Source organism: Pteronotus mesoamericanus, unplaced genomic scaffold (genome assembly GCF_021234165.1).
Source record: "Pteronotus mesoamericanus isolate MK-2021 breed Mesoamerican mustached bat unplaced genomic scaffold, CSHL_Meso_final contig_20, whole genome shotgun sequence".
Taxonomy (NCBI): Eukaryota; Metazoa; Chordata; class Mammalia; order Chiroptera; family Mormoopidae; genus Pteronotus; species Pteronotus mesoamericanus.
Genome location: NW_026555085.1, coordinates 99,558,865 through 99,581,226, shown reverse-complemented (window position 1 = coordinate 99,581,226; position 22,362 = coordinate 99,558,865). Strand labels below are relative to the sequence as shown.

General features: G+C 50.5%; 1 protein-coding gene across 3 annotated transcripts in view; it reads right to left on the bottom strand.

Annotated features, from left to right (window-relative positions):
• Positions 1–22,362, bottom strand: part of ZDHHC14 (zinc finger DHHC-type palmitoyltransferase 14) — a 218,168-nt gene that overhangs the window by 20,381 nt on the left and 175,425 nt on the right. For all 3 annotated transcript variants that reach the window (XM_054570159.1, XM_054570157.1, XM_054570158.1), the window contains 2 exons: positions 11,796–11,933; positions 8,568–8,616 (listed from right to left, as the gene is read on the bottom strand). In XM_054570159.1, coding sequence (XP_054426134.1) covers positions 8,568–8,616; positions 11,796–11,933 — 187 coding nt within the window. The remainder of the gene's footprint in view (positions 1–8,567; positions 8,617–11,795; positions 11,934–22,362) is intronic.

Genomic DNA, 22,362 nt, shown 5'->3' with positions numbered 1-22,362 from the left:
TCCTGGGGCTGAGAGCGAACGGCCACAGGGCTGGCAGTCCCCAGTGGGTGGCTGTAGCCACGCAGGGTTTATTGTCACGGCTTCCTTTCTCCCCAGGCAGCCCTTCCACACTTGGGCGGCTGCCTGCGCCCATCTGCGGGTGGGCCCCTGACCCGCGGGGCCATTTCGCAGAGTGGCACCGGCATGAGGGTCATTTTTACGGAGGGAACCCTTTCCCAGCCCCTGAGCCCACCCCGAAACCGAAGGCTCTGACCCCTAGATGCTCACCAGACATCGAAGGACAGACAGTTACACAAGACGCATGACAACCAGAGAAGAAAAGGCTGGCATTCTTCAGAAGAGATAAATCAACCCAGAGCGTGGCAGCTTGGAAAGACTAGAGAATTTTTCTGTCTCACAAATGTTTATAAAATTCTATTTACAAGATACAGATGTTTCTTAGGAAAAAAATTCTTCTTAGGTCTGGGAGTTTACAGTACACCAGGCATGCCCCAACAATAACTTACAGGCCAGAGAAAATAAATACGCATGTTTCCCTAATGCTTCCAGGGTGGAAGCCGTAGATCATACGGTAATATACCGCCATTGATTCTTTTTTCAGGGTTGGATATAATTCATCTTTAGACCGTAGAAGTGAATACATTAACCAGGGCAGTGCTGTGACGTGCCACATCCCAGTCAATGAATGCCGCTGTCCGGGCACGCGGGGCCGCATACCAAGCACGAGAAATGCAGGGGTTCCTGCCTGCTAACTGACCATCGACGTCAGGATGAGCCACCAAGCCTGCTCTTGGAGGGGTGGACAATGCTCTACCTCTACCTCTAGAGTCTGAACACCTAGAAGCTGCCAGCTCACAGAAAAACACCACCCCAGATTCTCCCAGGAGAAGGAGAGTGCTCCTGCTCCGGCTAGTCCTGGGGAGACAGCGAGGTCTTCAAGGCTGCCAGCACACGGCGCTCCGAGGGCCTGCTCCTCCTCACGGAGGGAGGAGGAGCAGGAGGAGAGAAAACCAAAGTGCTAGTTTGGAAAAGCTGATAGACATGGAAGGGCAGGGAAGATCAGTGCAGGAGCAGAGATGCAGAGAAGCAGCGCTGCACCCAGGGCTGCCGCCAGCCTGGACCACCCCTTCCGCTCCCCTGGGGGGCCAATGGTTGTGGCGGGTGGCCCGGTGCGCAGGCGGGACACACGGACAGCGGTCTATGAAGCAACTGCCTTCCGACAGGTCAGGACTCAAAGATGTCCTTTCTCCTAACCTCAACCCCCCACCCAGGGACGTACTGGTTTGGAAGCAGCAGTGGAGTCCAGGGACAGTGGTGAGGTACGCGGTGGGCAGGCCCCGTCAGGGGAACCAGGTGCACAGGGAGATGGCTGAGGCAGTGAATTTGCATAGGCTGGGGCCAAAGACAAGGGATGGAAAGATCGAAGAGGAGGCGACACAGGAAACCAAGCAAGAAATGGTCAAGGGTGGAAAAGAGAATAAAAACCAGAAGCAAAGATATATTTCCTGAGTAACACATGAAGAGCAGAGCTTTGACCTCAGAAACATGCTGCACCTACATGCAGGTAGAAAGATGGCCATGTCCAAATATGCAAAACATCTGCGTGTGCAAACCGCATACAGACTTGCATTAGGGTGGAGGTGAACGGCCGCAGTAGAAGCGGCTACTGCCCATATTCTGTTCCTTTGCAAAGCCACTTGCCATCATTGTCCCCACAAGGAGGCATTGTTTTGCCAGTGGATGTAGAATTTTAGAGGTTTAGAGCAACAACAAAAGAAAAAATGCAGCTTTCTATATTAATATCTCATGTGCTTTAGAAACATTTTATAAATAGCAGAATGCAGTTTTGCTCGCTGCTGTGTCCGCCAGACAGGAATTCGGGGCAAGATGCAAACCGCGGCCTGCTCTGGCTTCTCCCACGGCGTGTCTTAAGGGGTAATCACCATCTTTGACGACAAAGGCCGGCCTCAGAGGCTGTGTGTCAGCTGCTGGTCCGAAGCCTTCCCAGGGACCAACCTAATCCTCTGATCAACCCAGGGAGACACATAATTCCCATGTAACTGATTGGGAAACAGGCGGGAAACAGGCAGGAAACAGCTAAGTAATTTGTTTAAGAAATAGCAGAGCTAGGATTTGAACCCCGGGCTGTGGCTCTGGAGCACGACAAACTGTGGGCGGGCTCCTTTCTTAATTCTTGCTGAGGGACAGGTGGCTCTAGGCTCGCCACTCCCCCCACCCCGTGGGGGGCGGACCCTTGTCGGGGACCATTGAACCTCCCGTAGCCGAAGGAGTCCTCCCCCGCTGCCCTAGACTCTCTCAGACTGTGGTCAAATATCTGAATAGCCCATCTCCTCGCCGATCCAGTAGATAGGGGTTGAAAACGTCTATGCTAGAATAAGAGCAATGTAAGTTTCCCTTAAATGTATAAAAATCCATTTACTGACTTTTTTTTTTAAAGAAGTGAGAGGAAACCTGCCAACTCCATTAGGAGCCAGTTTCATAAGCACTTGGATGTGGATCACATCAGAAACGAGTTCCAAATTATAGCTGTTACCACCGCCAGCCTCTGTCTGTCTCCCTCCAACCTCTAGTAAGGCAGTGAGCCCCCTTTGTGGCCAGGGGTACGGCTGTAGCTCCTTGCAGCCCCTGGTCAAGATGTCATCCCTGAGGCACTCAGTAGCTGATCATGGAATTGAACAAATACTGACAAACGCTGAGGGCAGATGCCCCTCCACCAAGTCTCCGCGCGAGACCAGGAGTGCTGGCTGGAGCCTTCCTGTGCACCAGCCCGGCCCCCGAAGGGCCCCGCGGCCTGCCTGCCCCTGGGAAGGTGAGCGAGGGCAGAGGGCCTTGCAGGGACGTGGAAACAGGGCTGGGCAGAATGGCGGGGGCCCCTCAGTATTTGGAGAACGATCGGCGTGAGACATCATGGAACCTGGCCTTCTTGGGCTCTGACTTTGTTAAAAAAAAAAAAAGTGCACGCAAACACATTTTTTCCTTATAATTTCAGGAGGCTTAACAATGGCCCTGATGCTGTTCCGTGGCTGCACACTGACCTGAGTTAAGCTGTCCTGGTTTGTCTTGACCCTGTCATTTCACAGGGAGGAAGCACGCTGACGCTCTGGGTCACCAAGCCCCTTGCAAGGGTTCACACAGCAGTTCACGGCAAAACAGAACTGGCACTTGGTCTCCAGACGTCGGGCACAGACAGATGGTTCCCAAGGCCCCAGACTACGACAGGGTCCCATGACAGGCCTTAACTTTGGGGCCTCGGACCTCAGAGCAGCAAGACTGAGACTGCCTGTGACATTAAGCTCGTTCATTGGCCCCACAGCCTCGGAGCCACCCCGGCGAAGAACGGGGTGCTGTTAATACGTCCGGGCCACCTCTTTGCATCCCTGTAGTCAGGCGTAAGACCTGGGTTTAGTTTTAGTTTTAGTTTGTGTAGTGCCAAATGCAGGTGGCACTTTGTTTTAAAAAGTCTGTGTGTCTCATGTGAGTTTTCTTATTGACCAAAATCCCAGAGTGGCTGGTGAACCCTGAAGTCCAAGGCTCTGCCTCGGGTCTCCTCCTTCCCCAGCTCTGGGCTGGTGAGGCCCTGGGTGCCCCACGGTGTGGAGGGACATTGTTCTGGGGGCACCACGCATGTGCCCCTCACCCTCAGGCATCTGACTCTGCATCAGGCTCTGTCTGGGGTTCTGGTATTTAAATACAAGGAATAGATGCTGTTGGAAATAATTTCTTTTTTTTTCTCTAAAAATTGCTGAGAAACCGTCAATGCTCACTGACAGGAACCGCTCGGATGGAAGCAGGGGTATCAGAGACACTTCCCATTGTTCTCGGGACTGAGTGTCTCCATCAACATCAGGGCGTTCATATGTTTAGGTTCAGGAGCTTGTTGGCCTCTTATCTTCATCAGTTAGATGGCCCGTTAGTCCCTAGACAGAGATAGGGGAACACAGCCCGTCACCAGAGGGCCTGTCACTGTGTCTGGGATGTGAGCTGCTGACTCCACGCCGACTTCCGCGGCAGCCCCTGACACTAGAAAGTCACTGAGACCCTTCGGACGGGACTGTGTGACCATCACCTTTTAGCCTCTTCCGTCCTCTTCTCCCGCAAGTCTTGGTACCGGGCAGAAGAGGGGGGCAGTTGTCCCGCGTTACGCTAGGAAGTCACAATAATGCTGATCAAAATTCTGGCAGGGATTTTAAAACTGGAATGAGGCACACTGGTTCTAAAATCCATCAGGAAGAGAAAATGTACAAGAGAAAGGGAGACATTTTGAAGAAAAAGCATCCTGGGGGTGGGGGCAAGAGAAGACTGTTCCAGCCAACAAAGCAAAGTAACGGAATCCCGACCGGGCTCGTGGGCATGTGCGGGGGCGGGGGCGTTCCGTCCCGTCAGTGGTGGGAGAGTAGACCGCTGGTCCTCAGGGGCTGGCCCTGGACCCTCAGGGTCCCCGAGGTCCTTTCAGGGACTCTTCAGGTCAGAACTGTCTTCCTATCAACACCCAAACATTCCTCCCAACTTCAGCCCCGTTCTGTCACTCAGTGGCTGGTTCCGGAGGCTGCCTGACGTGACGTAAGCTGTCCCCGCTCATGCTCACAGGATGGGCACTTGTGCGTTCTTGCATTTTAAAAATTTCTATTTTAATTTCAAACATGACATATAGAAATAGATACACTCTATATAACTAAAGCTCTTTAGGGTCCTCAATAATTTTTAAGAGTGTAGAGGAGTTCTGAGACTAAAATATTTGAGAACTGCTAGACTAGAATAATAAGCCGTATTGAGACCCTTCACTAAACATTTGAGGAAAATTACAACTGTAGCTCACACCACACACATGAAATTATGCTGCAGATAAACTATTGTACCAAACTTAAGGAACAAAATATAAAGGTATTAGAGGAAAATGAAGGAATTATTTGCATAATTTGGGGATGAGGAGATAAGGCACAGAGCCAAGGATAGGAGCTTTGCAGTATAAGACTTATAGATCAATTTCGTTAATATGTGAAACACTTGTGCATTCAGGTAAGTGATAGACTGGCAGAAAATATTGGCAAAGGATATTTAAAAAGATTATTTCTGAGAATACAAAAAGAACATGCTAATAGAAAAAGAAATTAAGCCCAGTTAAAATATGGACAAAGGGTATGTACTGGCACATTGTGGCAGGAAAAAGAAAGGTCAATAAACATGAAAGGATGTACAAGTCCATTTTTATCCAGAAAATGGAAATTAAAAGAATGAATTTTTCCCAGCCCATCAAACTGGCAAAAATCATAGCACTGGTAACAAGCACTGTGGCGGAAGGCGGAGGGAAATGGGCGGATGACTCGGTCCTCTCTCTATAGGGGACAATGTGGCAAGTCAATCAACATTTAAAATATGTTTAACTTCCAGCTCAGTGATTCCACATGTAGTAGTCAATCCTAGAGAAATGCTAACGCTTATGCACAAAGAAATACGTACAAGAAAATCCACTGCCCCATTTTTTGAGCAGTAAAAGAATGAAAAAATCTAACTATCTCACAAGAGAACACACTTTGGTTCATATGTACTCTGGAATTATATGAAGAAGTTGAAAAAAAATGAAGTCCATATACAGGTTGACATGCGAATATTTCAGGAAATGTTTAAAAATCAAATCAGAACAATGCAGAGAGCATGGTCCCTTTTAGGTACAAGCGGTCCCCCCACCGTGTACTGGTACACGTGTCTGAATGCACACACAGGAATTCAAGCCCTTAGAAGAGCACTTGGAAGGAGCCACAAAAACGGACAAGGATTCCTACAGAGGGACGGGAGGAGGCAAGAGCAACGTGCCCTTTTTCTCTCCCCTTTCAGACTATTTGACATTTTTTATGGTAAGAATATGCTCTTGTATAATTTCGGTGATTCTAAAAACCAAATAACCTCCTCCCCCACTCTGCAATCTTATGAAATGTAAGCTATTCTTCATGAAGCTCCCTCCACCAGATGGGGGAGGGGCAGCAGGAAGAAGCCCAGTTCCCTGGGTGGGTAAATCAGGGTCCTGTAACCTCCAGCTGCGGGCGACCTCAGGACACCTGCCCCATTTGTTTTCTGGGGATCAGCAGGTATCAGGTTGGACGGGCCCTGAGGGCTGAGAGTGAGGGAAGGCCTGAGCGGCCTTGGTTACTGTTCCGCCAGGCTGACGGTGTCCTTTTCTGCAGGCACCTCCAAGCCTTCCACCAAGCTCCATTAAAACAGAACGATGCCCGTTAGGCCATCCGTGTCCCTCAGACAACGGCCTCGAAATGACTGGGGCCTGGCCCCTCCTTTCCCATGAGAACTCCACCCATCTTTCCAAGCCCCTTGCAAGGGCCACCTGCCAAGGCCTTCCCTGGCCCCCCTGCAGAACGAGCGTCTTCCTTCTGGATTCCACTCCCTGCCTCGAGGGCATTTTCTGAGTCTTTATGGCACTCAAGGCTGATTCTGCTTTTAAGAAATCAGAAGCTGAGCCTACTGGACATTGACCCACAGAGCTGTGTGCTAATAAAGTTATGTTGCTTTAAGCCTCTGAATTTGTGGCTCTTTGTTATCCTAGCAATGGGAAGCTAATAGAGCCAGGCATGTGCGGAGCGGGGCTGGGAGAGGCTGCGGCCTGGAGGTGCCGACATCCTGTACCCGCACCGCGTCGGGATGCTGTGAGGGGCCCGTCACCCACTGAGAGCAGGTCATGGCTGCCAAGTTCCGGGATGTGGAGGCCATGCTAGGCCACAGCCTGAAGAGGGGAGGCGTCAGGCTGTGGGAGGAGGTGCCGTGGCAGATGTGGCAACCCTGGAAAGACAGTGGGCGAGATGTTAATGAGTTTTCAAAACGGGCCATAGGGGGAACTCTTCACCTCCACCTGAGAATGACATTCCAAGGGAAATAAGCCAAAATTTGCTCTGGACCAAATAAGAGAGCTTTTCTCCCCTCCCTTTTCCACGTAAACAGTTTCTGTAGCAAAGTCAGCAAGCCATTTCAAACACATTGCCGCCCTTTCTATCAGCAACATCTGTCTCTTTCCTTTCGGGGAACACAAAGTCCTCGATCACACAGACCATGAGCACGGCCAGACTGTGGGAACACGCAGACACACGTGCTCTTACAGGAGGCCCTGGCAGAGGCCGCCCACCGCATACACTGCCACGGAAAGAAGCCTCCCTGAAATCACTCCTGCCCCACGTGGAAGCAATGCTTTGGCGCTGAGCGATGTCACATATACTCCAAATTGTTGATGTTATCAGCAAAGCATTGGCAAGTACAGAGTGGATGACTAAGGCGGGTCAAAAAACTAGACACAAAAGGGTTAAAAGAAATGACTCGGCTCCATAATGAGCTGGGCTGGAGCAGGAATTAAAGGCTGTCACCCCCGTCTATGACTTGCTGCCCCTACCTCTTCCCTTAGGACTCATGCCAGGATTGCGAGCTGATTTGACCTGTGAGCTGGGAGACTGCAGGGGACAATGCAAACACCCAGCGGCAATGGCCCAGCTACACACAGCTCCTCTGCTCCGGTGGGAGCTGTGTCTCAAGGTGCCCAATGAGAGGCAAGTGGAGCAGCAGGAGCCCGAAGGCCCCAGGGAACAGAGTGGCTGAAACCCCCCGGGCTCAGGCCCACCTTTCTCACCAGCGAGGGTCACTGCGTTGGCCTGTCCACTGGAATGCATGCATGCCACATGCACACCCAGAGAAGCTCTCTGTCCTTTAAGAATTCCCTACCACAAGATGATGACCCCCAGGAATAACGAGAAGTTCCAGTCCAGTCCACCCGGTTATATGAAGGAGAAAGAGAGCTGGGTCCCGGACGGTGGGGTCGGTGGGGTCGGTGGGGCCAGCCGGCTCCCGCGGCACCAATGAGTGTACACAGTGGGTGGGCAGGGCAGGGCATGGGAGCCCAAGCAAGGTCTTAATGAGTGAACACTTTTCTTTCAAGAAGTTCAAAATAATACAGGACATGCCCATATATACTGTTTGAGAGGCTGGGATTAACCAAACGACTGGAGACGGACCATCTTCAGTCCGTTCAGGGCTGTGAAAAGGCGTTCTGTTTCTGAAAATAAACACAGGATTCTCTGTCCTGCCCAGAGGAATGCCAGACCGACCCCCAGACAGAGCCACCCCCAGGCCGTGGCTGACTACCAAGAAAGGGACCCCCACAGGGGCCTCCTTAAATATTCCGCAAGGACCACCCACTGATCCAAATGAAGTCGGGGGAGCCCGCAGCCTTACTTCTCCCCAGACCAACCTGGTTTAACACAGATCCACGCGGATTTCTGGGGGTGGGCAAGGGTGCGCACGTGGTTTTGTGGCTCAGGAGCCCTCCCGTTGAACCAAGGCTACCTGAGTCATCACTGGGAAGTGCAAGCCTTCAGACACTGTTCCTCAGGCAAGGGGATGCTGGGGGCTCTCTGCCTGCTTCGCAGGACACAGCAGAGTGTGCCAGCTCCTGAGAAGGCAGGCCCAGGCACCGGGCGAGGGGGCGACTGGGCGGAAGGTCAGCCCAACACCTAACACGTTGGCCTTGTAACCGACACAACTGCCAGAAAGGATATCTTGCAGGACTATCCTTCAGAGCATTAAGGAATCCTGTTTGTTGTGAACCTGTGGGAATAAAACCACAATTTAGTATTCACACATTCACTTGCAGAAAAACAGCCTTCATGCTAAAAGCCCTCTCATCTACATAGAAATGATTGGTGTCTCAACATCAATGACGTAATTATATTTTGTGCGTGCTACGGCACCGAGTACACGGGTCTGAGACTGAGGTCCCACTGAAGTCATTCAACAAGAACATGGCAGACTCATAACTAGACTCAACATCCGCAGAATATTTTTTTTTTCAATTAAAAAAGCAGATGGATTTCTGCATACTTTCCCATAAATTATAGTTCTGATGACTCCTTTGTTTTCCTCATTTCAACAGGAAAACAACACTGTGTGAAATCTTTTCTCCTTCTTTTATGAAAAAGTGTTTTCCCAGAGTCTGTTAACTCCTGACCCTGGATGTCCTGGAAACCAGGCCGCGCGTGGAAGACACCGTTCCCTGCGCTCAGAGTGAACAAGCACACGATGCTGTGGCTTAGCACTGACACCCTTCGGGTTGAAGACATTTCAATAAGAACGGCCTGTGCTGGAAAACACTTCTTTAAGGGCATCCGCAAAGACATGCTGGAGAAGAAGCCATTTCTATTTTATGTATTGGCGCTAAGGTTTTTATGAATAAGAGCCCGTAGGAGGGGCTGTGGACGCCGCACTCTGGGTGGTGAGGCTCGGTCCCTGCAGTACTACTGCACGAAGCCATGTGTTTGGGGACATGGCCTGGCCCCGGGGCAGCAGAGAGGTGAGCAGGGAGAGCAGCGAGAGGCACCCTGTGCGGGTGCGGCTGCCACCGGGGAGTCGGAGGTGGCGCCCCAGACCCTTCTGTGTAAAGGGCCACCCTGTCCTGCTACAGGATGGCTGCGTGCAGGACAGTGCCCCATTCTTCCTTGAGTTCCCATTCCCTCTGTGCGCCCCCTGCCCCCCTGCCTGTGGGGACTGAGATGTGGGGATGTGCCCTGTGGGTTAGGGCGCTGACCCTTGGGAGGACTAACAAGGAGAGGCGGGGCCTCCCCCTCTGCCCCAGCCAGCAGCAGAGCAAAGCCAGCGGGGGCTGTGGCAGGTCTCCCAGCAAACACAGCCTGAGGCAAAATACTTCAGGGACACTTGTGGGAACAGAAGTGTCACCCACCCCCCGTCCTCCCCATCATGTCCCCGCTCTCAGAGCCCGTTACCTGGCAGGGAGGACTCGGGTGACAGACCCTCAGCGGCAGTCTTGGGGGATCATGGGGGCCACATAAAAACTCTGCCCTTCCTGAAAGCATCTCCGGTCACACCAAGTGGGGGCTGGGACAGGGCGTGTTGGGGTGCAGAGCAAGAGGAGAGGAAAACCTTTACGTGTTTTCATCCAAAATGTTTGGGTCGCTTGCAGGCAGATGAATTCCGAATGCTTTTTGTGCAGAAAATTAGATTAACAATATGCAAGCATAGGCTGCAGCAAAATCCCGCTTCCTGGAGCCCGGCTGAGTGCAACTTCAGCGGAGGTGAAAGTGAAATGTCAGGCGGCTGGCTTCACCGTGTGTGTGTGTGTGTGTGTGTGTGTGTGTGTGTGTGTGTCCCCTCAGAGGTTATGTGTGTGGCTGGGCACCTGCAAACAGGCCCTTGATATCCAGAATGTAGGGGCAGAGCCATAAACACAATGCGATAATGTATATAGGAGAACATGCTGAAGTTACTAAAGAAGACATAAAGGTGTAATGTTTACACTCTATTTTGTAGAGTCATAGATAATGGGCTGGAATATCAGTACTTATTTCTTCTGCAGTGTGCACGCAGTTGCGTCTTCCCTCTGATTCTTTCGCCTGTTAGCACACAGCCAGGACCTTGGCTACTTTTGCCATTTTCCGACTCTGAAAACCGAGAGAAAGCGCGCCCCTGCAGGGCCACGCTGGCACCCCCTGCCCGCCCGTCCCGCGGGAAAGCTCTCTGACGACTGTCAGCCCCGCTCCTGCAATCCTGCCGAGGAGCGGCTGGCAAACATATGTTACAAATTTGTGTCGCATTCGGATGAAAGGGTTTCCATAAGAAAAAAATGGGAACTAGGATTTAAGATGCCTATGCAAGTTTGGGATATTCCATTTAATGTCCATACTTGACCAATCTTTAAAAGAACTAACATGAAACTTTCCTGACCACCGACTTCCCCCGGGGCCCACACAGGCTCCATGGAAAAAGGGGAGGAAAACGTTTCTAAGTTCAGTCTCAGCACACACCCCCTTTGTGGTTTTAGTGCTGCTGCTTGGGAAGAAAGTGAGGCATGTACTCAGACACTTTCTGGAACATTCCAGAAAGAGGCTCTGTACTTGCTAATGGTGGCTGTACTTCAGGAATGTGGACAAGAGGCTCCGTTGGTCTTTACTGGTGCTAATGGCACCGTAATGGAAGTTTAAAGGCTTAAATTTATAGCTCAAAGCCAATTAACTTCCCTCTCATCCCTGCCTATTGTAGGAAAGTGAATGACCGAGAGAGACAAAAGAAATGCAAAATTATGACCTTCAGAAGGGTAACAAAAAATGCCGTTAGTGTAGGCAAATATATATAAAGTCATTAATAGCCAAATCTCATCTTTAATCAAGTCGCTTCCCTTATATGCCGGGGCAGCTTACCAATGTTCTAGCAGGTCTGTGCACATCTTATCAAGTGTATACCTTCTACATGTGGATCTGTGCGCAAGACCACCCAGTCTTTATCCCCAGTCCGCTTTTTCTAGGGAGGTGACTGTTCTACTTAAGTAGATATCACATTAAAAAACATTACAAAGCTCTGTGCTCTGTGGTCACCCCTGCAGTGTGCAAAGTGTGGGGGCGATTCTTCCAGGGGACCCCTTAGGGGAAGAGAAAGTGAAGTCGCTGAGGTTGGAACAGGGACCAGGGTATCCAGGACGAAGTCTCAGGAGTAAAGAGAGCCTGTCCCGGCTGTGACCCTGGCAGCTCGTCCTGGGGGCGGGGGGGGGGGGGGAGAGGGGGACTGGAAGTGTTGGGCGGGGGGCGGTGACAAGGGACAGTGCAAGGCAGAACCAGAAAGGGGGCAGGCCGGAAGCGGGGGGGCGGAGGGGCCCAGAGACGGGGGAAGAGAAGAAAGAGAAAGCCCGAAATGATCAAAGTATTAAATCAAAATTAAATCAGAAAACCAAAGGCAGGCAAATGGTTACATACGTAATCTGGTTTCGCCAGCATACTTACGAAGAATGACGTGGGTGATAACGAATGCAAATATAAAGACTGTCAGAAAAGACAGAGATAAAATAAACATATAAAAAAATCTGTAGTTTCTTTTCCCCACACAGTTGCCTACCCAGGGACAGTGGTGATCAAACCGTTCTGAAATGAGAGGCAGAAAAAAAAAAGAAAGGGAAATCAATTAATAAAATGAATTTTTACATGCGGGAGCCCCTCCCCCACCGCCCAATGCTCTGATAATATAACAAAATATCATACTACGTCCTTACAAATTAACGACTCAGAGCAAGGCTTAACATTAAGACATTTCAAGAACATAATTATTCTTTCCACAGAACTTGGCTGTTTTGAAAAACAAAGAGTATACATTTGTTCTCATTACAATTAGAAAAGTACAGAGTTCACCCTTTTGTACAGAAAACAAAAACCTCTTTGGTTCACAGAACAGTCATTCCTTAAGATGGCACCAACTCCTCAGACACTAAGTCCGGGGGTGGGAGGGCTGGGTCGCCGCCTCTCCTGGGTACACATGTAGTATTAAGTGTCTGCTTCTCATGGTAAGTGACCGTGGAGCGAGGTCCCAAGGGCTGGGACAGAACAGAGGGACAATCCATGGTCTCCCATCCCAATCACTACTGTTTCTGAAGAAATGTCTCTGCTCTTTCAATAGTCGTAGGAGAACTGATATTATTTTTAAAGTGAACCATGATCTTCAAGTGCAATGTAACACCAGATCACTCAGACCACGACACTCAGCTTCCTTAGCTGTGAAAGGAAGATAGTCTATGGGATTCCTGGGGGCTTTAAAAAAAACCATACAGGATGCTTTAGACTCACAGGGGTGTCCAACTTTTTGGCATCTCTGGGCCACATGGAAGAAGAGCTGTCTTGAGCCACACATAAAATACATTGTGACATGTAATCACACACACACACACAAATCTCTTTGTGTTTTAAGTAAATTTACAATTTTGCGTTGGGCCGCATTCATAGCCATCCTGGGCCGCGGGCTGGGCACCCCTGCTTAGAATCTGTTAGGAGGAGTCACACACAGCGATACATTTGGCCCTGAGACATCCTGTGAGGAAAATGGCGATGCTGCCCTACGTTGCAGGTGAGCACACTGAGGCTCAGAGAGCAGGCAGGCTGTGCGCACGGGACCCGCGCACGGGTCCAGAAGCAGTGACACCAGAATCAAGGTCAGGTCTTTCTCTGGGCTGGTCCCCTCTCCCCAGTGGACAGGCTGCCTCCAGCACTTCATCACCGACAGGGCGTTGGCTTTGCGCATTCTTACACCGTTACCCTGTGGTACCCTGAGTACACACCACGGCTTCTCGCCTTGGGAATCGCCCATGAATGCGTTTTTGATTTGTTCCTCCCCTTGCAGGTAACTGCTAGGTGCTTCTCTTCAGTACTACTCAGCTGATGGGGCGTGGAAGTTCAACACCCCTCACCTCAGACTGCCTGCGCAGGGGGTTGGGGGAAGCTAGGCACAAGACTTAGGTTTTTACTTGGGCTCTAAGCTTAGCCTCTGGCCTACGGTCACATTTTATCTACCCACATGTGCTTCAAAACATACGGAGGGGCTAGGTCAGGCGCGGCTGTGGCGGTAACACAGTGTAAAGCTACGCAAGGCAGTCAACTTCATTCCTCTCTGGTCACCTATCATAAATCACTCATCTCATATTTTATGTCAAGTGCAAGCTCACGTCTTGTAAAGGGCAGGAGGACACCTGGAGACAGTGGTGGCTTAGGAACTGTATGAGTCTCTGTTGTCTGTAAGTGACATTAACAAGAAGCAGCCAGTCCATGCAGAGGAACCAAAGAAAAACCCCAGAGCTCACTGCCCTGGTGACACCCCAGCGGCCCGTAAGACGCTGATGCTCAGAGGAAAGCAATTATGATCGGTGTACCCATGTGGGTTGCACGTTCACACTTGCCGCCGGGAGGCAAACCCCTGCATAAAACAACGTCATTGTCCCTTGTCAGCAGCCTACTCAGGCCATGCAATGGCGAGGGCTACACAGAGGGATGTAAAGAGAGAAAAAAATCTGAATCAGCAAGATTCTCCTAAGATGTTGAGGCTGTCATTTTGAGAGACCTCTTTTCTCCTTCCCACGGCGTGTGGGAAACGGGAGTGAGACATGAGGCTGGGGCATGGAGCGTGTGGAGGATGGAGCTCCGATCCAGCTGTGGAATCTGGTCGCCAGACCCTTGTGGGCGGGGGAGGAGCCTCTTCTCTAAGATCGCCAGCTGCAGAGAAGATGGCAGTGCTTGGGAACCTATGTACCGTGACGGAGCCCTGTGAGGGCCACGGTCTGGGCAGCTCGCTGTGAAGCATTTCTGCGGGGCAGGCGGCCATTGTATTTTTGGCTTAGAATGTTCACTATTAGCTAAGCTGCAGCTGGGCTTCCTTGAGGCAGGCAGAGCAATGGAGAAATGAAAGCAGCAGGTGATGTGCAGGGGACACTGTCACGGGTTCTGGGTGGCGCTGGGGGCACCAGCCATGTCTGAGGTGTGGGTGTGAGCACCTGACCCTCTGGAGGCCTGAGCTGAAAGCAGTTTCCACTTGGAAACTCATCTTAATAAAACCTTTCTCATGGCTGACGAAAATCCCACTAAAAATGTAGGCTCAGGCGGCAATTCTTTCATTTAATGTTTCTCATGTCCTCCTCTGTGTTTGTTGAACATGTACGTGGTGGTTGGGGAGCCTCGGAGACCTCGTGGACCTCCCAGAAGGGTGAGGGCTGGCGGAGTCCGGGCCTGCCGCAGGGCGGCTTCACGCCCTCTGGCTCCTCTGTGACCCCTCTGCCTGACTTCCGGTGGTGGCTGCACCCAGGGCTCAGGCTGGGCCTCTTCACGTCTCTGTGGACGCACTCGCTCTCTAGGCGATTTCTTTACCCCAAGTTCACATGCCAGCTCTACACAGAGGGCACCAAAATGGCCACATGCCATCGTCAGCAACAGCCTCCTGCTGAACCACCTGACATCTCAACCCTGACACCAGGGAGAACTTCCGGTCATTCTTCCCTAAATGCGTTCCTCTTCCCACCTCCCTTCTGTCCAACCTAGAATCCCAGGCACCATCCCTGACCTGTCCTTTCCCTCACCCTCGCATCCGATCCATGAGCAAGTTCCGCCAGTGACCCCTCCCCATTATCTAAAATCATCTTAGTTATTTATTTGCTTTTATCTGCCAACTCAATTCCAAGCCTTTAATAAATACCTGTCAAGTGACTGAAGAAAATCTCTTACCACGAAAAGGACACCCAAGTGAGCAAGCACATTGCCCAATGTCACAAAGGTGACGAGCAGTAAGGTTGGGGCAGGGCCCAGCTCCACCTGCCTCCAGAACCCTTGACCTCTACCTGCCACGTGTCTTTCGTGAGTATTTGCCACATGTTCAGCTGTGTCCAGTGCTAGGACTACTAAGAAGAAAAACAACCACACAACACTTCATGGCTTCAAGGAGTTCCCTGTCTTCTTTGGTGGGGACACTTTATTTTCAGGCTCCAAAACACATATATTCCTCAGACCCAAGGCATGAACTCCCAACAAGGGGAGTCCTAGCGTTGAAACGAGGGTGCCCTCTCACTGCACACAACAGTCTCCCTTTATGGGTCAAGGACAAAGTGGTATAATGGGTGGCTCCCCCATCCCCCACACTTCTGCTCTGAATGCATTTGCCCTAGCTCTGAAAAGTGGGGGACGCCTAGGAGCTGCCTGGGGTCATTTTGAAGAAGAGGCTTATGATATTTGTGTTATTCGGTTTCCAGGGAAGAAGAGCAGAGCAACTGGGCACAAGCTGACACAGACGTGGCTCTTGGGGACCTGAGTGAAGCAGTCATTGGCTGGAAGGGACAACATCTGGAGGAGGAGAGGGAAACCCAACAGCTGGCCACGAGCTGCACGCAACCACAACATCTGAGACGTTTCAAACATCTATTATTAGAGGTCAGTTTGCGTATTTGTGTGTGGAAACACTGAACAGCGGGTGCTAAGTACTGGTGGGCGGGGAGGGGCATGTGTGATGGGAGGGACTTTGGAAAAGCATTTTGGATGAGCTGTTGCCACGTCCCTTGATTCTGAAGACTGGATCCTGCCAGAAGGGCGGGTCTCTATGCTGCAGCATCTCAGGAGGATTCCTGGGAGCTACTCCCTACCAGAGGCCACACTGGAACCGAGCCTGGGGGAGGGAGGGGGCAGCTGATACACCTAGCAGTTTCTCTAATCATGCAAGATCTGTGTTAGTTAGCTGGGGCGGGGGGCACCTGAGCCCACCTCAACTAGCATCTCACTGCCCTGTGATAGTTTGTGCATTTTCCTCTCTTTCCCAGGTGAGTCCTTGAGGTGAGAAACCATTTCTCGCCATCCTAGTAGCCCTCGCACGTGGGTGAGGGTCTGGCATGTAGCAGACCCTCCACAAACATGTTCTGAGTGAAGAAAGCATGTCTTTAATCGCCTTTGGTTTCCAAGTGATCACTGTTTCTGGTTGCCAGGTGGAGACATTGGGAAATGACAGGAAAGATAAGACTGGGCAAGCCAACCGCAGGAAAAGGCGGGGTCTGTGAAATGTGAATCTGTTCAGAGAATGCTCAGGGTTGGAAAATGGTGACTCATGGCTAAAAGAGCTGAGGGGACAGTTGTTAGTGTGACATGGGCTCAAGGAGACATGTGGCCTCCACCCTGTCTTGCTAACAGCAGGGAGGCAGAGGTGGGGTCATTAACAACAGCTCCGCCGGATGCCAGGGGAGACCCAGGGGCTGAGGGCGAAATGCAGGAGGGGGCAGCTGTTTTGAAAAGTCAGCTGCCCTCAGAGTCTAAGTGGGGAAGGAGGTCCCATTACAGTGGCTGCGGGAAACCTGGTCCAGGAAGGGGAGTTACAGGCCTGTTGTGTTAACCCAAAACTCTAAAGAATAATCAAAAGAATATTACTAATGATAATTAAAACTGTCATTCACTGAGTGCCTGTCACATCATTATGTCATTTATCCTTGGTGACAGCCACACGCTTTCCAGAGGAGAGACTGTCCAGGGAGGTGGGGAGGTGCCCCCAGCATGGGCAGGCCCCAAACTGAATGACAACACCGATCACTGGGTGAAAGGAAGATTTAATTTCAGGGAGAGACAGAATGTGAAAAAGAGCCCTTAAAAAGAAGGAGAAATGGAGACGTATTAAAATTGGATGGGACAGGAAAAACTCCACTGAAATATTAAGGGAAAAGTATTCGCACATACTGTGTTTGAATACAGTGTTTGAAAATGCCAAGCAGTTGAGCTCTCCCAGAAGTGGGGTTCTAATCTAGGCCCTCCCAGAAGTGGGGCTCTAATCTAGGCCCTCAGTGGTGGGGCGCCGAGACGGACAAAATCATAGCCTGCAGGTCAGGCACAGGTGGCTGAAAACTCCGCATTTTCCCTGTCGTTGTGGACTCCGGGGAGACTGCGCCTCCGCTTGGCCAGGGGAAGGAGAAAATAGTCCACCTTCTTTCCCCAAGAGTGTCTTCAGAGCTATGTGAAATAATAGCTGTAAATATGCAGTTGAAATGTAAAACTTCTCATTTACATGGTAATTCAGTTTTAATTAAGTTAAACGGTTTTAAAGGTATGAAGTGGAAAAGGACTTTTCTTTAAACGTAGGACATTTAAGGACAACCTTGGAGGACCTTAAGGAAGAACCTGACAGCAATACAGTCGTCACAGGGGATTTTAACACTCCACTGTCAACAATGGATAGATCTTCCAAACAAAAAATCAACAAGGATATTGATTGAACGACACTCTAGAGCGAATGGACTTAATTGGTATTTACAGAACATTTCACCACAAAGAGGCAAAATATACATTATTTTCAAATGCACATGGATTAGTTTCAAAAATAGACCACATGGTAGGACACAAAACACGCCGTAACAAATTCAAGCATATTGAAATCATATCAACCATATTCTCAGATCACAATGGCTTGAAACTAGAAACCAACCTCAAGGAAAGAACTCAAAAACCTTCAAATACATAGAGACTGAATAAAATGTTTTTAAATGATGAATGGGTTAACAATGAGATTAAGAAGGAAAGCAGAAAGTATCTGGAAACAAATGGAAATGAACACACAACAACCCAAAACCTATGGGACAGAGAAAAGCAGTCCTAAGAGGGAAGTTCATAGCAATACAAGCCTACCTAACAAAGACAGAAAATTCTCAAATAAACCTAGGACATTTTACCTTCAAAATGAGAAAAACTTTGCCTTTTGCTTTCTTAGAATGATGACTATTGAGACATAGTGGCACCTATTGTTACCTGGCTTTTATTGTTCCTACATAATTCATAAACTTAGGTAATAGGAACATTTAAATATTTAATTGGCTAACATATTACAGGACCACATTCTCAGACACTAAATAATTCATGCTGTTCTAAGACTTTTAGTGAAATCTAAATTTTAACAGCTCTGCTACTGTGCTCAATGGCTGGTCAGTTTTCTGGAAAGCAACCTCACATGCTCTCTGCACCTCCTGCTTTTATTTTATCCACCCTTTTCTGAGTCCTGGTTACGTGCCAGGCACTGTGCTAAGGATTGGGTTGGCCAAAAAGTCCGTTACATTTTTTCCGTAAAATAAAAGATACATTTTTCATTTTCACAAATAACTTGATTGATTTGGATACTTTGAGTATGTCGGTTATCTCCTGCTATTGGCTTCTAGTGGGTAGAGGCCAGGGGTGCTGTTAAATATCTTCCAATGCATAAGACAGCCCACAGCAAAGAATTATTTGGACAAAATGTCAATAGTATCAAGAAACTTCACAAACCATTTCTGACGTGTTCAACCAGTCACAGCACCTTCTCCATATGCTGCACAAGGCGTTTTTGTGTGTTTCAGTTGCACTTTTACCTTTCTTGAAGTAATAAAGCATAACCTGAAAATGTTGTGTATCTTTTTCCATCTTCAATGTTAAAATGGCTACAGGACAATTCACCAATTTTGATAATTATTTTAAATGCATGCTGCTCTGGCAGCTGTCACAATACAATCTAACAAAACTGTTTCAAATGAAGTTAAAGACAACTAAGCACTCACTCCTAGAGCCATCGTCCGGAAAAACAACGGCAGACTTTTTGACCAACCCAATACTTCACATGCACTGAGTCATTCAATTCTTGACACCTGGGGAGGTAGATGCTATGATGCCCGTTTCCCAGATGAGGGATGTACAGGTGGAGGAGCTGGCATTGGAACCAGGTGTTAGTCTGGATTCTTAACCACCCCCCGTTACTGCCTCCTGTGCCAGTTCCCCGCTGGTCACGGCGCCCAGCCGGCATGGGGACTCGGCCTGACTCTCCGGGAGCAGCCCCAGTGGGCGCCTGCAGCTTCAGGCGCAGCACCTCGGCAGAGCGGGGACAAGAACTGAGTGTGGCCACACCGGGACTGCCGTGCCAGGACGGCCACCTGTGCGGTGGCTTCCGGGGACTCCTCTGCTTCGGGGACCTGACCTCTGCAACATGTGGAAGAGACTTGGCTCGACCTGGGGAGGCCCACCCTCGGCCCACCCGCTCTCCACGGAGCGGCAGGACGGCTGGTTCTCAGCGAGGCGGACGTCGGAGGAAGCGGAGACTTCTTGTGGAGACATGAGGGTTTGACAGAGCTGCTCTGCAAAATATGGGGCTCGGGGCTATTTGGGGCAAAGGCATGTATCAGGGAAGAAGGTTCCCTCACGCCCACTTCTTAGTTCCTTTTCTGAAAATAAGTCCTACCTGTTTAACTTTATGGAGGAACAAAATCGAGAAATCGTATTAACTAATTCTGTGGCCTTGAAGTATTAATACAGCACTTCTACATGGGGACTCAGTTTCTCCACACATACAAAGTTAAATCAGATAAGCTCCCAGACCCTCTGATCTATAAAATTAAATGCAAGATGACTCCGTTCTATTAGTACTTGGATGGATTCTTCTGGTCTTGAGTCCTCACCAATGTCCTGTCAGTTAAGATGCTGCCGTTTTTAGCACCATTTGTTAACGAAACAAAAATTTTTCCGTGTAAATCCAATCAGTAAATGTAGAACTGATGTGCGGTAGAACTGAGCATGACTCTGGACGGGAATGTGGAACCTGAAGAGTGAATCAGACGGGTCCTGTGCGGAAGGAAACCTCGCAACTCCCACCTCTGGGATCTGGGAAGTCATCACACAAAGTAATTCTAACGAAGCAGGAGACCTGCGTTCCCTCGGCCACACTGTGCCGCACTCAGCACACCTCCCCCTCCCGCCCATTTCCTTAAACTCAGAACCAGAGCCCCACATCCAGGTCCCTGAGCTCCCTGGAATTCAGCGGCGGGTCTAGGGCTTGGCGTCATTATGATGGAAGCAGTGCTGTACATATGTTCAAGCTTGTATGTCCGTGAGTCCTGGACCACTGGTGGCCCTCAGGTATTCTCCAGCTGTCCCTCGCTGTGTCATGAATCTCTGAAGTCAGCTCCAAGGTAAGCAAATGCCTGACGGGTCAGCGAGCCACCCACTCCCTGACCCGACCCCCGGCCCTGTTGGCTTTGGGCTCACGCTGTCTTTGGAATTGCAGGGCCAGAAACTGTGTCTAGAAGTTCTCCCTAATTCTCCACAGGATGAAACAATGATCTTCTGAATCTGAAATAAAAAAGCGTGGGCTATTGACCCACACCACTCTCTGCAAAGTTCTGAGACGATTCATGGTTCTTACATTGGAACTGTAGACCCGGCTTTGTCAGGAGGGCGCGGTACTGACATGTAAGACCAGCTCTGGGAGAGGAACACACACGTGCCCAGTGTGCTTTGTTCTTTTCAGGAGCTTCCCATCCAACATCTCCTTGGGCACCGCAACCACGTGCCCCCCGTGTGTCTTGTGCTGACCATGAACGCCGCGTGCTGGCAGATTATGTGGACGGTGTTAGGCGGCAGAGTGAAAGGTGAAAACTCCTCTGGCAGATTCACTGAGAGGGTATATTTTTAAGAGGCTGACACTCATGTTTATAATGTTCATACTTGTCCTCAGTTTCCCATCTCTAAAAGGTGGTCTTGGTCAGAAGGCCCTCTGATCCATCCTGCTGAAGTTCCGGAGCCCTGCGGGGTGAAGGGCGTCTCCCTGCCCGCACTCAGAGTCGGGGTTCCGGGGCTCAGTCCGGCTTCCTGGAACAAGTCCCGGCTGTGCCGAGGTGTGAAACAGAGCAGCGGCAAAGCCAGGCTTGGCCGGGCAGAAGGGAGGTTCCCCACTCCGAAGTCACCTGCAGGGCTTCCCTCATTCCCATAGCACGCTGCCCCTCTACACAGACATTCAGGCCCCTGAAGTGCCTGCTTCTCCAGCTGCCTGGGTGACTGGCATTTTAGGGCATGTGCCCGAGATTCCCAAACACCGTTGTCCCATCTGTTCAAGGGCTGGTGATCGACTGCAAACAACCAGGTTTGGGAAGGTGCTGCTGGGGGAGTGGATACGCCCAGCGCCATTCCTGCTCAGCACAAGGGCACCATGTGAGGGTGCGTTTGGAAGTCATTGACCCCAGGCTCTGTCCTTGGGCCTTGACGCTTTTCATTGAAGGCATTTTCCTTGGGTGAGTCCATGCTGTCTTTCCAACTGCCTGTGAGGCAGTTCTATGTGACTGTCCTACAGCCACCTCCCACTCAGAGGGTCCAAAGCTACAGTCATGATGCTCCCTGTACGCTCTCCTCTGCACAAGCCCACCCCTTCTTAGCTAATGGTGCACCCACGCCTCCAGGTGCTCACGGCGGAGAACGCACTCATCTCTCGCCCTTCGCTCTCCACCTCCACACCCAGGCGGTCACAGGGGCGTTACCTGGGCTCCTGCTATCTTTTCTATGCCTCCGCTCCCTGTGTGTGAAGGCCACGGCAGCGTGCGTGCCCCTTGTCACCTCTTTCGTGACCCACTCTAAGACCTCCCTGGGCTGCCCCCAGCCTGTCCGCACGGCTCCCCGCGGGATCCCAAAGTGAGCGAGAGCCTGTGAGCCCTTGGCCTGTGTTCCTGGGGCAGCTCACTCTCCACTTGCTGCAGCCTTGACCCGCCTGCAGAGCTAACACGTTTCCTGGCTGAGCTCCTTGGCAGACCCTTACCCCCAAGCTCTCACCTTGTCGCCTTCAATGAGAGCAGGCAGAGCTGCATCCTCATTACATCCTGCTTTCTAGAGTGGCCTCCTGCCCACAGCCACACACAAGGTTTACGCCAGTGAGTACACACTGACTGGTTATCCCCAGATGAACTCCCAATGGTGTGGAAGTGCGCGGCTGTACAACAGCAGCGTGGTGGTACACTGCGGAGAGGACACTGGATTGTTAAACTAGAGGGCCCGATGGTGGGGCCTGGTCTTTTGCTGCCTTAGCATGTAGCCTAGGCAGGTTGCTGAGCCCCAGCAGTTGGCTATGCTATAAAAGGTTCTTTCCAACTCAAAGACTATGATCCTACGGCTAAATAAAACTTTTCAAGAATTGAAGTCGGTTGCATCTACCCTACACAAAACTACGAAATACTGGCAGGAATGAGCAGTAGAAGCTCTATAAATACAAACTTTATAGGAACTGGTCCTCTAA